This window comes from Zonotrichia leucophrys, chromosome 21, assembly GCF_028769735.1.
Source record: "Zonotrichia leucophrys gambelii isolate GWCS_2022_RI chromosome 21, RI_Zleu_2.0, whole genome shotgun sequence".
Taxonomy (NCBI): Eukaryota; Metazoa; Chordata; class Aves; order Passeriformes; family Passerellidae; genus Zonotrichia; species Zonotrichia leucophrys.
Genome location: NC_088190.1, coordinates 6,084,299 through 6,099,795, shown reverse-complemented (window position 1 = coordinate 6,099,795; position 15,497 = coordinate 6,084,299). Strand labels below are relative to the sequence as shown.

The following is a 15,497-nucleotide window of genomic DNA, read 5'->3' as shown; positions in this document are numbered from 1 at the left end:
TTTTGGGCTCCTGGCTGCTTCCTTTGGGGTTATTCCCAATTTCTGGGATCCCGGCTCCTTCCTTTGGGATTATTCCCGATGTTTGGGCTCCTGGCTGCTTCCTTTGGGGTTATTCCCAATTTCTGGGTTCCCAACTCCTTCCTTTGGGGTTATTCCCAATTTTTGGGCTCCTGTTTCCTTCCTTTGGGGTTATTCCCAATTTTTGGGCTCCCGGCTCCTTCCTTTGGTATTAATCCCTGATTTTTGGGCTCCTGGCTCCTTCTTTTGGGATTATTCCCAATTTCTGGGTTCCCTTCTCCTTTCTTTGGGGTTATTCCCAATTTCTGGGTTCCCTTCTCCTTCCTTTGGGGTTATTCCTGATTTCTGGGCTCCCAGCTCCTTCCTTTGGAGTTATCCCAATTCTGGACTCCTGAGTCCCTCCTTTGGGGTTATTCCTGATTATTCCCAATTTCTGGGTTCCCGGCTCATTCCTCTGGGGTTATTCCCAAGTTTTGGGCTCCTGGAGACTTCCTTTGGGTTTATTCCCAATTTTTGGGTTCCCAGCTCCTTCCTTTGGGATTATTCCCAATTTCTGGGCTCCCAGCTCCTTCCTTTGGGTTTATCCCCAACTTCTGTGTTCCCTTCTCCTTCCTTTGGGATTATTCCAAATTTCTGGGCTCCCAGCTCCTTCCTTTGGGTTTATTTCCAATTTTGGGCTCCCGACTCCTTCCTTTGGGATAATTCCCAATTTTTGGGCTCCCAGCTCCTTCCTTTGGGTTTATTTCCAATTTTGGGCTCCCGGCTCCCTCCTTTGGGGTTATTTCCGATTTTGGGGTGATTTCTGACAACTTGAACAATCCCCAGTGCTGCACACAGGGTGTAGGATGATTTGGGGTATTTAGGGGGCTTTGGGGTGTAAAATGGTCGATTTTGGGGTGGTGCTTGGGGGATGTGGGGGCTCAGTTTGGGGCAGTTCCTATAGGAAGATGCGCAGTATGGAAATGTTTGGGGTGAGGTCGGGTCCCTTACAGACAATAAAGGGGTTTGGGGCTGGTTTTGGGGTGCTGCCCAGTGCCCCTACAGAAGGGTGGTCGGTGGGGTCCCACAGTGAATTTCCCCTTTATAGGATGAATTTCTCATCTGTAGGTTGGATTTCCCCTCTATTGGGTGAATTTCCCCCCAAAGCTTCTCTCTCATCTATAGGGTGCAGTTTTATCCTCATCATTATTTGCTGTTTATTACGATTTCTTATCCTTCTCCCTTCATTATTAATTATCATTATTGGGTTTTAATTATTGCTCATTTCTATTTATTGTTCATTATTCTTATTATTTAGGGACCTCATTCAACCCAACCCAAATTTGGGCATTCTCAAAATGCCAAATTCCCCCAAAAAATCCCTCAGAACTCCCAGTTTGGATTTTCCATGTTTATTCCAGCTGGGACTGGGGATGGTCAGAGCCACCACCTCCCTTCCCGTGGCTTTCCCACCCTCAGGAGCACCAGTAAAAACCCCCATTCCCAAAAATTCCATATAAAAGTCCTGCTAGTTCCTAAAAAAAATCCTTCAAAAACACAAATCCAGGGAGTTTTTTGTTAGAAAAAGGGGAAAAATTAGGACGGGGTGAGGGCAGGGCTTGGAAGGATGGAGGCGAATAAATCACTTGGGTCTTCTGGGGCTAGAAAAAAGGAATATTCCCCATTTTTCCATTAAAAACTGCAACAGGAAAATGAGTAAACCATCCATGAGGTCCCGGATTGTATCAAAAATAGACAAATTTGGTCGGCTGGTGGGAAAAGTGCAGCTTTTTCCTGGAGAAAAGGGAATGAGGAGACAAAAAATCGCTGTGGGATTGGAGCACAGGGATGGGGCTGGATCCCCCTCGCCCCTGAGCGGAGCTGCTGTGGGTTTTGGGGTCGGGGATGGGGATGGATCCTCCCATCCCGGAGCTGTGCCGGTCCCTGCTGTGGGTTTTGGGGTCGGGGATGAGGATGAAGATGAGGATGAGGATGGATCCTCCCATCCCGGAGCTGTGCTGGTCCCTGCAGATGTCCCGCAATTCCCGCAATTCCCTAAGTTCCAGTGGGATGTCGCTGCAGCTCCTGCTCCTTGAGCAGCGCGATCTGCAGGAGGAAGGGATGGAGGGGAGGCTGTGGGGCCGGGCCGTGTCCCCCAGGCTGTCCCCGTGTCCCCAGGCCGTGTCCCCGTGTCCCCCGGGGCTGTCCCCATGTCCTCCAGGCCACGTCCCATGGGCTGTGTCCCTGTGTCCCCCCACACTGTGTCCCCTGGGGCTGTCCCCATGTCCCCCAGGCTGTGTCCCCTGGGGCCATGTCCCCCAGGGCTGTCCCTGTGTCCCCCCAGGCTGTGTCCCCATGTCCCTGAGGGCTGTGTCCCCTGCGCTGTGTCCCCATGTCTCCAGGCCATGTCCCTGTGTTCCCTGGGCTGTCCCCCGTGTCCCAGGGCTGTCCCCGTGTCCCCTCACCTGCTCCTCCAGGCCGCCGCGGCCGAGCCGGAGCCGCTCCAGCTCCCGCTGCAGCTCCGCGGGATCCTCGGGGAGCGGCCGGGCCCGGAGCTCCAGCGCCGACACCTGAGCCTGTGGGGAGGGGAGCCCGGTACCAGGGATGGGCATGGGCACCCAGGGATGGGCACAGGCACCCTGGGATGGGCACGGGCACACCGGCATGGGCACAGGCACCCCAGGATGGGCACTGCCTGCATGGGCACCCCAGAACGGCCTGGAGCCAGCGCCAGCACCAACAGCAACACCCAGCATCAACAGCAACAGCAACACCAACATCAACACCAACACCAACATCAACACCAACACCTCCATGGTGCTGGTGCTGGAAGAGCAGCACCAACACCAGCACCAGCACCAACACCAGCATCAACAGCAACATCAACACCAACACCAGTACCAGCACAAACACCAGCATCAACAGCAACATCAACACCAGCACCAGCACCACCTTCCTGGTGCAGCCAGCACCAACACCTCCCTGCCCCTGGAACCAGCCCAGAACTGGGGCCATTCCCATTGGGATGAGCCCGGCCCCCTCCCAGCACCAGCACCAGGCTCGTTCCTATCAGGAAGAGCTCCCGAAGGAGCAGCCCCAACCCATGGATTGGGATCAGCCCCAGCTGCATCCCATGGATTGAGATCAGCTCCATACCAGGGATCGAGATCAGCCCCCGCCCATGGATCAGCCCCAGCCCCATACCGTGGATCGGGAGCAGCCCCAGCCCATGGACTGGGATCAGCCCCAGCTCCATCCCATGATCAGCCCTTGCTCCATCCCCCGGATCGGGCTCGGCCCCAGCCCCGGGACCCACCCGCAGCACCTGGATGCGTTTCCGAGCCTCCTCCAGCTCCCGCTCGGCCGAGCCCATGGGGGGATCCGGCCCTGCCGGGAGCTGCACGGATCCAGCCCGGCCGGGAGGGTCCCGCTCCTGCCCGGACACACAGATAAACATTTATTAAAGTATGTGAAATAGGTAGAAAAATACAGATAAACCCAAATATATATTATATATATAGATAGATATAGATATATAGACATAGATATAGATATAGATTAGATATATGGCAATAGATCAATTATCTAATATAGCAGATATGATGATATAGGTATGAGATGATAATTAGATAATTAATTAGCACATAAGGGTGCAGGGCTCTGTGGGTGATCCGCACTCTGGGGTCAAAGGTCAGCAAATTTGGGTTGTGGCCCCGCTCACCTCCTGCTGCCGGTCCTGGGAGGGCTCCGGTGGCATTCCCGGCTCCCGGGACAATCCCGGCTCCCGCAGCACTCCCAGATCCCGTGGCATTCCCGGCTCCCGCGGCATTCCCGGCTCCCGCAGCATCCCCAGCTCCCGCTGCTCCCGCAGCTGCTCCCGCAGCATTCCCTTCTCCCGCCGCGCCTCCGCCAGCGCCCGCCGCGCCTCCTCCAGCCCCTCCTGCGACACCGGGGGACAGCGGGACAGCCCCGTGACACCCGGGAACATCCCCGGGACAGCCGGAGACAGTCCCGTGACACCTGGGGACAGTCCCGGGACAGCAGGGACCGGGAGTGGTTCAGGGCAAATGGGAGCACTGGAGGGTTCAGAGGGAACTGGGAGTAGTGGGAGGGGGCTCACAGAGAATGAGGGGACTGGGAAGGGGCTCGGCAGGAGCTGGGGGCACCGGGAGCGGTTCCGGTCCCACCTGGAGCAGCCTCCGGTCCGTCTCGCCCGCGGCCAGCGCGTTCTGGAGCTGCAGGAGCCGCTCGTGGAGCGCGGAGCCGGCCGGAGCCTCCCCCTTGGAGCCGCTCCCCGGCGGCACCGGGAACGGCGGCCCCGAGCGGGACTCGGCCTGAGCCAGCTGGGAACGGAACGGGAACGGAGAGTGGGGAACTGGGAGCGGATACTGGGGAAACTGGGGGGACTGGGAGCGGATACTGGGGAAACTGGGGCACTGGGAGGGGATACTGGGAGAACTGGAGGGACTGGCAGGGGATACAGGGGGAACTGGGAGGGGATACTGGGGGAACTGGGGAGACTGGGAGGGTGTTTAGGAGGAACTCAGAGGAATAGGGAAGGGATTTGGGGGGAACTGGGGGACTGAGAGGGGTTTTGGCGGAACTGGGGACAACTGGGATGGGATCCAGGGGGAACTCAGGGGAACTGGGAGTGGGTTCAGTAGGAACTGTGGGACTGGGACAGGGCTCAGGGGAAACTGGGGGGACTGTGGGGACTGGAGTGGGGTCAGTGGGAGCTGTGGGAACTGCAGTGGGGTCAGTGGGAGCTGTGGGAACTGGAGTGGGGTCAGTGGGAGCTGCGGGACTGGAGTGGGTTCAGTGGGAGCTGTGGGAACTGGAGTGGGTTCAGTGGGAGCTGTGGGAACTGGAGTGGGGTCAGTGGTAGCTGTGGGAACTGGAGTGGGGTCAGTGGGAGCTGTGGGAACTGGAGTGGGTTCAGTGGGAGCTGTGGGGACTGCAGTGGGGTCAGTGGGAGCTGTGGAAACTGGGAGTGGGTTCAGTGGGAGCTGAGGGAACTGGAGTGAGTTCAGTGGGAGCTGTGGGAACGGGGAGTGGGTTCAGTGGGAGCTGTGGGACTGGAGTGGGGTCAGTGGGAGCTGTGGGACTGGAGTGGGTTCAGTGGGAGCTGTGGAAACTGGGAGTGGGGTCAGTGGGAGCTGTGGGAACTGGAGTGGGGTCAGTGGGAGCTGTGGGACTGGAAAGTGCTTCAGGAGGCACTGGGAGGGCTCTCAAGGGGGAACCGTGGGACTGGATCCATGGGAAGGCAGCTGAGCCCCGGAGCCCGGCGGGATCCCGGTACCTGCGTGCGGAGCTGCTCCGCTCGCTCCCGCGCCTCCCGCGCCTCCGCGTCCCGCTCGGCCAGAGCGCGCCGGGCCCGGCCCAGCTCCGCCTCCAGCGCCCTCCGCTGCAGCTCCAGCCGAGCACTGCGGCTCTCGCACAGCTCCAGCCGCTGCCGGGCCTCCTCCAGCTCGCCCAGCTTCTCCTGCAGCCGCCGGGATGCGGGCGTGGAGCCGGGATGTGCCCACCCGGACTGCCCCGCGCTCCCACCCGGGCTGCTGACACTCCCCACGGGACATTTCTGCCTGGATTATCCCACATTCCCACCTGGACTGCTCAACATTTCTGCCTGGACTGCTTGGTATTCCCACCTGGATTATCCCACATTCCCACCTGGATTATCCCTGGACTGCCCCCCATTCCCACCTGGATTATCCCACATTCCTACCTGAATTATTGCACATTCCCACCTGGACTGCCTGGCATTCCTGCCTGCACTGCCCCCCAGTTTCCAGCTGGACTCCCCCATTTCCACCCAACTCCCTCGTTCCCCTCGGCCCCATTCTCCCCTGAGCCCCCCAGTTCACCTGGCCCCACTCCCGTTCCTGTTCCCATTCCCCGTTCCCGTTGCCGTTCCCGTCCCATTCCCGTTCCAATTCCCACTCCTCGGTTCCTGTTCCCGTTTCCCGTTCGCCGTTCCCGTCTCCGTTCCCATTCCCGCTCCCGTTCCCATTCCCGCTCCCATTCCTGTTCCCATTCCCAGCCCCATTCCCGTTCCCATTCCCGTTCCGTTCCCGCTCCCGTTCCCGTTCCCTGTTCCCATTCCCGTTCCTCTGTTTCTGTCCTCGTCCCCGTTCCCGTTCCCATTCCCCATTCCCGCTCCTGCTCCCGTTCCCGTCCCCGCTCCCCCGTTCCCGTTCCCGCCCCGCTCGCACCTGTCCCGCCCGCCGCTCCCTCTCGGCCGCCCGCATCCCGCTCTCCAGGGCGCTCAGGCGCTCCCGTTCCCGCTCCCATTTCCGTTCCCATTCCCGTTCTGTCCCCGTTCCCTATTCCCATTCCCGTTCCCATTCCCCTTCCCGTTCCCGCTCCCATTTCCGTTCCCGTTCCCGTTCTGTTCCTGTTCCCGCTCCCATTCCCGTTCCCATTCCCCGTTCCCGTTCCCATTCCCGTTCCCGTTCGCACCTGTCCCGCCCGCCGCTCCCTCTCGGCCGCTCTCATCCCGCTCTCCAGGGCGCTCAGGCGCTCCGTTCCCGCTCCCATTCCCCATTCCCTTTCCCCGTTCCCCATTCCCGCTCCCATTCCCGTTCCTATTCCCCATTCCCGTTCCCCGTTCCCCGTTCCCATTCCCGCTCCCGTTCCCCATTCCCGTTCCCGTTCCCGCCCCGCTCGCACCTGTCCCGCCCGCCGCTCCCTCTCGGCCGCTCTCATCCCGCTCTCCAGGGCGCTCAGGCGCTCCCGTTCCCGCTCCCATTCCCCATTCCCGTTCCCCATTCCCGTTCCCCGTTCCCATTCCCGTTCCCGTTCCCGTTCGCACCTGTCCCGCCCGCCGCTCCCTCTCGGCCGCTCTCATGCCGCTCTCCAAGGCGCTCAGGCGCTCCCGTTCCTGCTCCCATTCCCCATTCCCGTTCCCCGTTCCCCATTCCCGTCCCCGCTCCCCCGTTCCCGCCCCGCTCGCACCTGTCCCGCCCGCCGCTCCCTCTCGGCCGCCCGCATCCCGCTCTCCAGGGCGCTCAGGCGCTCCCGCAGCCCGCGGCATTCCCGCTGCGAGCGCCGCAGGGTCTCGTCCTGCAGCAGCAGCGACGCGCGGGCCCCGCTCAGCTCCCGCCGCCCTGCGGGGATTGGGGGGGTGCAAGGGGGTTTTAATGGGGTTTGTGGGGGTGCAAGGGGGTTTTACTGGGGTTTGTGGGGGGGCAAGGGAGTTTTACTGGGGTTTGTGGGGATGGAAGGGGGTGTTACTGGGGTTTGTGGGGGTGCAGAGGGGTTTTACTGGGGTTTGTGGGGGTGCAAGGGGGTTTTAATGGGATTTGTAGGGGTGCAGAGGGGTTTTACTGGGGTTTGTGGGGGTGCACTGGGGTTTTACTGGGGTTTGTGGGGGTGCAGAGGGATTTTATTGGGGTTTATGGGGATGGAAGGGGGTGTTACTGGGTTCTGTGGGGATGTTACTGGGGTTTGTGGGGATGCAGAGGGGGTTTTAATGGGATTTGTGGGGATGTTACTGGGGTTTGTGGGGGTGCAGAGGGGTTTTACTGGGGTTTGTGGGGTGCAAGGGGGTTTTAATGAGATTTGTAGGGGTGCACTGGGGTGTTGCTGGTGTTTGTGGGGGTATAGAGGGGTTTTACTGGGGTTTGTGGGGGTGCAAAGGAGTTTTCATGGAATTATGGGGATGGAAGGGGGTTTTAATGGGATTTGTGGGGTGTTACTGGGGTTTGTGGGGGTGCAAGGGGACTTCAATGGGATTTGTAGGGGTGCACTGGGGTTTGTGGGGGTGCAGAGGGGTTTTAATGGGGTTTTGCCGGAGTTTGTGGGGGGCGCAGGGGTGTTTTAATGGTGTTTATGGGGATGGAAGGAGATTTTAATGGGGTTTGTGGGGCTGCAGTGGGGTTTTACTGGGGTTCTGCTGGGGTTTTGTGGGAGAGCAAAGGGGTTTTACTGGGGTTTGTGGGGATGGAAGGGGATTTTAATGGGGTTTGCAAGGGAGCACTGGGGTGTTACTGGGGTTTGTGGGGGTGCAAAGGAGTTTTCATGGAATTATGGGGATGGAAGGGGGTTTTAATGGGATTTGTGGGGTGTTACTGGGGTTTGTGGGGGTGCAGAGGGGTTTTATTGGGGTTTGTGGGGGTGCAAGGGGGTTTTAATGGGGTTTGTGGGGTTTTACTGGGGTTTCTGGGGGTGCAAGAGGGTTTTAATGGGGTTTGTGGAGGTGCAAAAGGATTTTATTGGGGTTTATGGGGATGGAAGGGGGTTTTAATGGGTTTGTGGGGTGTTACTGGGGTTTGTGGGGTGCAGTGTGCTTTTACTGGGGATTATGGTGTTGCAATGGGGTTTTACTGGGGTTTATTTGGTTTATGGGAATTGCAGAGGGGTTTATCGGAGTTTATAGGGGATGTTTGGGGTTACTGGGGCTTATTGGGGTTAATGGGGGATGCAGGAGGGTTTTATTGGGGTTTATGGGAACTGCAGAGGGACTTACAGGGGTTATTGGGATTTATGGGGGTTTACTGGGGTTTTGGGGGGTGCAGAGTGGATAATTTGGGTTAATGCAGGATACAGGGGAGTTTTACTGGGGTTTATGGGGTTTTACCCATTTTATTGGGATTTAAAGAGTTTTCACAGGGGGTTCCCAGTTTTACTGGGAATTACAGGGGAGGCATGGGAGGTTCCCAATTTTACTGGGGTTTCTGGGAGATTCAGGGGGGGTTTTACCCATTTATTGGGATTTATGGCATCTGCTCAGGGCATTTCCCAGTTTTCTTTGGGTGGTCATGGGATGCAGCGAGGCGTTACCAGTTTTATTGGGGTTTTATTGGGGTTTTATTGGAATTTATGGGGACAGACTGGAGGGGTTACTGGGTTCACTGGAGTTTAAGAGGATGCACAGGGTTTTAATCCTTTTATGGAGACTGCACAGGGAGTTCCCCAGTTTTACTGCAGTTTATGGGGAATTTTTTAATGGTTTATTTTTTTATTGCTACTTTTTAATGTTTTGGGATCCTTAATTTAATTTTATTGGGATTTCTGCCGTTTGCACAGGGTTTTTTTCAGCTGTTTCATTGGGGTTTACAGGAAATACATGAGGGATTTACCAATTTTACTGGGATTTACCTGGGGTGCAGACAGGTTCTGCCCCACTTTATTGGGATTTATGGAGTTTGCACAGGGGGTTTTACCACTTTTACTGGGTTTTGTGGAGTTTACCAGTTTAACTGGTATTTACATGGGATCCGTAGGGGAGTTTAGCAGTTCCAGTGGGATTTGTGGGCATCCATGAGGGTTTTACCAGTTTCACTGGGATATGTGGGAGATGCAGAGGGGTTTTATTAGGGTAAAGGGTATAAAACCCTTTTTATTAGGGTTAGAAGTATATATGGAATTATTTACCACTTTGTACTGGTGTACAGGCATCCATGAGGGTTTTTATGCATTTTATTAGGGTTAGAAGTATATATGGAATTTTTTACCACTTTTTACTGGTGTACTGGCATCCATGAGGGGTTTTTACCCATTTTATTGGGGTTAGAAGGATATATGGAATTTTTTACCACTTTGTACTGGTGTACTGGCATCCATGAGGGGTTTTTACCCATTTTATTGGGGTTAGAAGGATATATGGAATTTTTTACCACTTTGTACTGGTGTACTGGCATCCATGAGGGTTTTACCAGTTTTAGGGATGTGTGTGGGGGATGCAGAGGGGTTTTACTGGGGTAAAGGGTATAAAACCCATTTTATTAGGGTTAGAAGTATATATGGAATTTTTTACCACTTTGTACTGGCACCCATGAGGGGTTTTTACCCATTTTATTGGGGTTAGAAGGATATATGGAATTTTTTACCACTTTGTACTGGCATCCATGAGGGGGTTTTACAGATTTTATTGGGGTTAGAAGCATATATAGAATTATTTACCACTTTGTACTGGTGTACTGGCATCCATGAGGGGTTTTTACCCATTTTATTGGGGTTAGAAGGATATATGGAATTTTTTACCACTTTGTACTGGTGTTTAAAGGAGGAACAGAAGGGTTTTACTGGGGTTTACTGGGGTTTCTGAGGTTTCCCACCAGGATTTTGGAGGAAATCCCAGGGAGCATCCTCCGCCCTGGGCAGCTTCACCCCCTCTCCGTGCCTCAGTTTCCCTCCGAGTTCCCACTGGCTGTGGCGGCTCCAGCAGCCACCAGACCACCCCAAATCCATCAGTTCCCAGTTTACTGGGATTTCTGAGGTTTCCCATCAGGATTTTGGAGGAAATCCCGAGGAGCATCCTCCTCTCTGACCAACGTCCCCCTCCCTGTGCCTCAGTTTCCCTGTGAGCCCCCGCTGGCTGTGGCGGCTCCAGCAGCCACCAGACCACCCTGAATCCCTCATTTCCCAGTTTACTGGGATTTCTGAGCTTTCCCACCAGGATTTTGGAGGAAATCCTGAGGAGCATCCTCTGCTCCAAGCAGCTTCACCCTCCTCCCTGTGCCTCAGTTTCCCTGTGAGCCCCCGCTGGCTGTGGCGGCTCCAGCAGCCACCAGACCACCCCAAAACCCCCAAAATCCCCATCACCTTGCTCGCTCTCATCCAGCAGTTTCTGCAGCCGCTGTGCCCGGGCCCCGGCGCTGTCCCGCTCCGCCTCCGCCTCCGCCAGGCGCCGTCCAAGGCTGCTCACCTGGCCCCGGAGCTCCTCCTGCCGGCAACGGGGGCTGGGATCGGGCCGGGAAGGGCCCTTTGGGGACAACGGGGACAGGAGGGACGGCAGGGACACGCACCCGCTCGCGCTGCGCGTCCTGCAGCTCCCGCAGGAATTCCCGCAGCGCCGCCCGCAGCGCCTCGGGATCGGCATCGGCATCCGGGACGGAGCCGGGGCTGCCCGGACCCTCCGGGACCCCGCCTGGGGACAACAGGGGTGACAACAGGGGGACAACAGGGGTGACACGGGGACACCAGGGGTGACACGGGGACACCAGGGGTGACAGGGGGACACCAGGGGTGACAGGGAGACACCGGGGGTGACAAAAGGGGGACACCAGGGGTGACAACAGGGGGACACCAGGGGTGACAGGGGGACACCAGGGGTGGCAGGGGGACATCAGGGGTGACAACAGGGGGACACCAGGGGTGACAGGGGGACAACAGGGGTGACAGGGGGACAACAGGGGTGACAGGGGGACACCAGGGGTGACAACAGGGGGACAACAGGGGTGACAACAGGGGGACACCAGGGGTGACAGGGGCACAACAGAGGTGACACAGGGACACCAGGGGTGACAGGGAGACACCAGGGGTGGCACGGGGACACCAGGGGTGACAACAGGGGGACACCAGGGGTGACAGGGGGACAACAGGGGTGACACGGGGACACCAGGGGCGACAACAGGGGGACACCAGGGGTGACAACAGGGGGACAACAAGGGTGACACGGGGACACCAGGGGTGACACAGGGACAACAGGGGTGACGGGGACACCAGGGGTGACAACAGGGGGACACCAGGGGTGACAACAGGGGGACACCAGGGGTGGCACGGGGACACCAGGGGTGACAACAGGGGGACAACAGGGGTGACAACAGGGGGACAACAGGGGTGACACGGGGACACCAGGGGTGACAACAGGGGGACAACAGGGGTGACAACAGGGGGACAACAGGGGTGACACGGGGACACCAGGGGTGACAACAGGGGGACACCAGGGGTGACAGGGGGACACCAGGGGTGACAACAGGGGGACAACAGCCTGGGAGGAGGAGACTGAGCAGCGGGGGACACCAGGGAGGCAGGGGATGGAAAAATGTGGGGATGCAGGGGATGGAGTGAAGGGGACCCCGGGGTACAGGAGATGGAATAACGGGGTTTGGGGGGATTCAGGAATGGAATAATGGGGTTTGTGAGGATCCAGGGATGCAGGGATGGAATAATGGGGTTTGGGAGACCCCGAGGATGTAGGGGATGGAGCAATGGGAGACCCCTGGGATACAGGGATGGAATAACGGGGTTTGGGAGACCCTTGGGATGCAGGGATGGAATAATGAGGTTTGTGAGACCCCTGGAATGCAGGGGAAGGAGTGAAGGGGACCCCAGGGTGCAGGAGATGGAATAACGGGGTTTGGGGGGATCCAGGGGTGCAGGAGATGGAATAATGGGGTTTGGGAGACCTCCAAGATGCAGGGGATGGAGTAATGGGGACCCCCAGGATGCAGGGATGTAATAACAGGGTTTGGGAAGATCCAGGGGTGCAGGAGATGGAATAATGGGGTTTGGGAGGATGCAGGGATGGAATTATGGGTTTTGGGAGACCCTTGGGATGCAGGGGATGGAGTGAAGGGAACCCTGGGGTGCAGGGGGTGGAATAACAGTGTTTGGGAGAATCCAGGGATGAAGGGATGGAATAATGAGGTTTTGGAGAATCCAGGGATGCAGGGATAGAATAACAGGGCTTGGGAGATCCCCAGGATGCAGAGATGGAATAATGGGGTTTGGGAAGATCCAGGAATGCAGGGATGGAATAATGGGGTTTGGGGGGATCCAGGGATGAAGGGGTGGAATAACGGGATTTGGGAGAATCCAGGGATGCAGGGATAGAATAATGGGTTTTGGGAGACCTCCAGGATGCAGGGGATAGAGCAATGGGAGACCCTTGGGATGCAGAGATGGAATAACAGGATTTGGGAGGCCCCTGGAATGCAGGAATGGAATAATGGGATTTGGGAGAATTCAGGGGTGCAGGAGATGGAATAATGGGATTTGGGAGACCCCCAGGATGCAGAAATGGAATTAGGAGGTTTGGGAGAATCCAGGGATGCAGGGATGGAATAACGGGGTTTGGGAGACCCTCGGGATGCAGGGGACAGAGCAATGGGAGACCCCCAGGATTCAGGGATAGAATAATGGGGTTTGGGAGAATCCAGGGATGCAGGGGGTGGAATAACAGCTTTGGGAGATCCCCAGGATGCAGGGATGGAATAACGGGGTTTGTGAGACCCCCCCCCCCGAGATGAAGCAGTGGAATGATGGGTTTTGGGAGACCCCTGGGATGCAGGGATGGAAACAGGAGGTTTGTGAGACCCCCCAGGATGCAGCGGTGGAATAATGGGGTTTGGGAGACCCCTAAGATGCAGGGATGGAGCAATGGGAGACCCCCGGGATGCAGGGGCCGGAGCACCGCTGTGTTGAAGACCCCCAGGGCTGCATCAAGGGCTGCCACTTCCCTTCCCCTCAGCCCCGGGGCCGCTCACCCTTGGCCCTGGCCGCGGCCACGGTGCGGAGCAGGGTGGCCTGGAGCCCTCCCAGGCGGGACTCGGTGCTCCTGCGCTGCTCCTCGCCGCGGGCCAGCTCCGCCTCCAGCCCCTGCGCCCGGCCCTGCGCCGCGCTCAGCCGCAGCCCCAGCTCCGCCACCTCGGCCCGCGCCGCCTCCACCTTGAGCTGCAGGTTCCGAGCGTCCGCCAGCAGCTTCTTCTCATTGCCCCGCGCCTCCTCCAGGCTGCGCGACAGCTCCTGCTCCCGCCGCCGGAACTCCTGCTCCGCCGCCGCCAGGCGCTGCTGCAGCTGCTGCAGCTGAGGGGGGACGGCGGAGAGGGGAACGGTGGGTGAGAGGGACGGGAACGGGGGATGGAGCAGTGGGGTGATGGGGGACCCCAGAGATGCAGGGGGATAGAGCAATAGGGCAATGGGAATCCCAGGGATGCAGGGGATGGAGCAATGGGAACACCCAGGGAACGGGGGATGGAGCAATGGGGTGATGGGGAATCCCAGGGATGCAGGGGATGGAGCAATGGGAACACACAGGGATGCAAGGGATGGAGCAGTGGGGCAATGGGAACTCCAAGAATGCAGAGGATGGAGCAATGGGAACACCCAGGGATGCAGGGGATGGAGCAATGGGGTCACTGGGAACCCCAGAAATGCAGGGGATGGAGCAGTGGGGCAATGGGAGCTCAAAGGATGCAGGGGATGGAGCAGTGGGAACTCCCAGGGACACAGGGGCTGGAGCAATGGGGCAATGGCAACATCCAGGGATGCAGGGGATGGAGCAATGGGGCAATGGGAATTCCAGGGATGCAGGGAAGGGAGCAATGGGAACCCCAGGTATGCTGGGGATGGAGCAGTGGGGTCACAGGGAACACCCAGGGATGCAGGGGGATGGAGCAATGGGAACACCCAGGGATGCAAGGGATGGAGCAGCGGGGCAATGGGAACCCCAGAGAGGTGGGGATGGAGCAATGTGGCAGTGGGAACATCCAGGGATGCACGGGATGCAGTAATAAGAATCCCAGGGATGCAGGGGATGGAGCAATGGGACCTCCAGGGATGCAGGGGATGGAGAAGTGGGGTCACTGGGAACCCCAGGGATGCAGGGGATGGAGCAGTGCAGTCACAGGGGAACCCCAGGGATGCAGGGGGTGGAGCAATAGGAGCCCCCAGGGAGACAGGATACCACAGTGGTGGCAATGATTGGGGACAACAGGCACCCAGCTAAGGCCTGAGGGGACAGGGACACCTCCAGACCCACAGGACAGCCATCTATACGGGCACAGGCACACTTTGGGATGTGGGACACCCGCAGCGGGTTCTTGAGCACCTTTGGGGCCGGCCTCACCTCCTTCCTGGCAGCCTCGGTGCCGGCCTCGCTCTCAGCCACCTTCTGCCGGAGCCCCGAGGCCTCGCGGCGGCTGCGCTGCTCCCGCTGCTCCTCCAGCGCCACCCGCGCCTGCAGCTCCCCCAGCTCCCGGCCCCGCCGGCTGTTCTCGCTGTCCAGCTCCTTCACCTGCCCGCGAGGCCACCGGCGGTTCGGGGACACGCCGGGGCTCAGTGCCACCCCCCGTGCCCGTGTCGCCGTCCCTGACCTGGCGGCGCAGCTCCTGCAGCTCCCGCCGGCTCTCCAGGCGGGCGCGCTCCAGCCCCCGCAGCGCCGCCCGCAGCTCCGACACCTCCCGCTCGGCCGCCGCCCGCGCCGCCTCCAGCAGCGCCACACGCTGCTCCTTGTCCTCCCCGGAGCGCTTCAGGCTGCGGGCAGCGGGGGCTGGCAGTGCCCGGGGGGGCAGCACGGCCCCAGCACCGGCCGTGCCCCAGCTGCGCCCATCCCGGGTGTTCCCCAGCCCCAAATTGCCATCATCTTGTCCTGAGCGTCCTCCCGAGCTGGAGCATCGCCCCATCCCAACCTGAGCATCCCCTGAGCATCCCTTGGAACACCAACACCACCCCAGGCATCGCCTTCCAGGGTGGGGATCACCCCTGTAACTCCCAAATCCTGTTTTGCCTCATCCCGAGCATGTCCCAACTCCTGCATCCTGCACCTCCCAATCTGTGCTTCCCCTCATCCTGAGCATCACCCAACTTGTGCTTCCCTCATCCCAAGCATCTCCCAACTTCTGCATCTCCCCACTCATGCTTTTCCTCATCCCAAGCATCTCCCAACTCCTGCCTTTCCCAACTCCTGCATCTCCCAATCTGTGCTTCCCCTCATCCTGAGCATCACCCAACTTGCGCTTCTCTTATCCCAAGCTCTCCCAACTCCTGCATCTCCC

General features: G+C 58.7%; 1 protein-coding gene across 5 annotated transcripts in view; it reads right to left on the bottom strand.

Moving 5' to 3' along the window:
- Positions 1–1,378: 1,378 nt before the first annotated feature.
- Positions 1,379–15,497, bottom strand: part of CROCC (ciliary rootlet coiled-coil, rootletin) — a 34,908-nt gene continuing 20,789 nt past the window's right edge. For 3 of the 5 annotated variants that reach the window (XM_064730372.1, XM_064730370.1, XM_064730371.1), the window contains exons 23-34: positions 14,817–14,976; positions 14,570–14,737; positions 13,209–13,527; positions 10,746–10,867; positions 10,543–10,663; positions 6,952–7,103; positions 5,297–5,479; positions 4,185–4,340; positions 3,719–3,937; positions 3,314–3,430; positions 2,463–2,573; positions 1,380–2,103 (exon numbers count right to left, since the gene is read on the bottom strand). In XM_064730372.1, the coding sequence (XP_064586442.1) occupies positions 2,053–2,103; positions 2,463–2,573; positions 3,314–3,430; positions 3,719–3,937; positions 4,185–4,340; positions 5,297–5,479; positions 6,952–7,103; positions 10,543–10,663; positions 10,746–10,867; positions 13,209–13,527; positions 14,570–14,737; positions 14,817–14,976 (1,879 nt within the window). In that variant the 3' untranslated portion in view covers positions 1,380–2,052. Of the gene's footprint in view, positions 2,104–2,462; positions 2,574–3,313; positions 3,431–3,718; positions 3,938–4,184; positions 4,341–5,296; positions 5,480–6,951; positions 7,104–10,542; positions 10,664–10,745; positions 10,868–13,208; positions 13,528–14,569; positions 14,738–14,816; positions 14,977–15,497 lie in introns of all 5 variants that reach the window. The other 2 variants (XM_064730373.1, XM_064730374.1) reach the window with 2 other exon arrangements.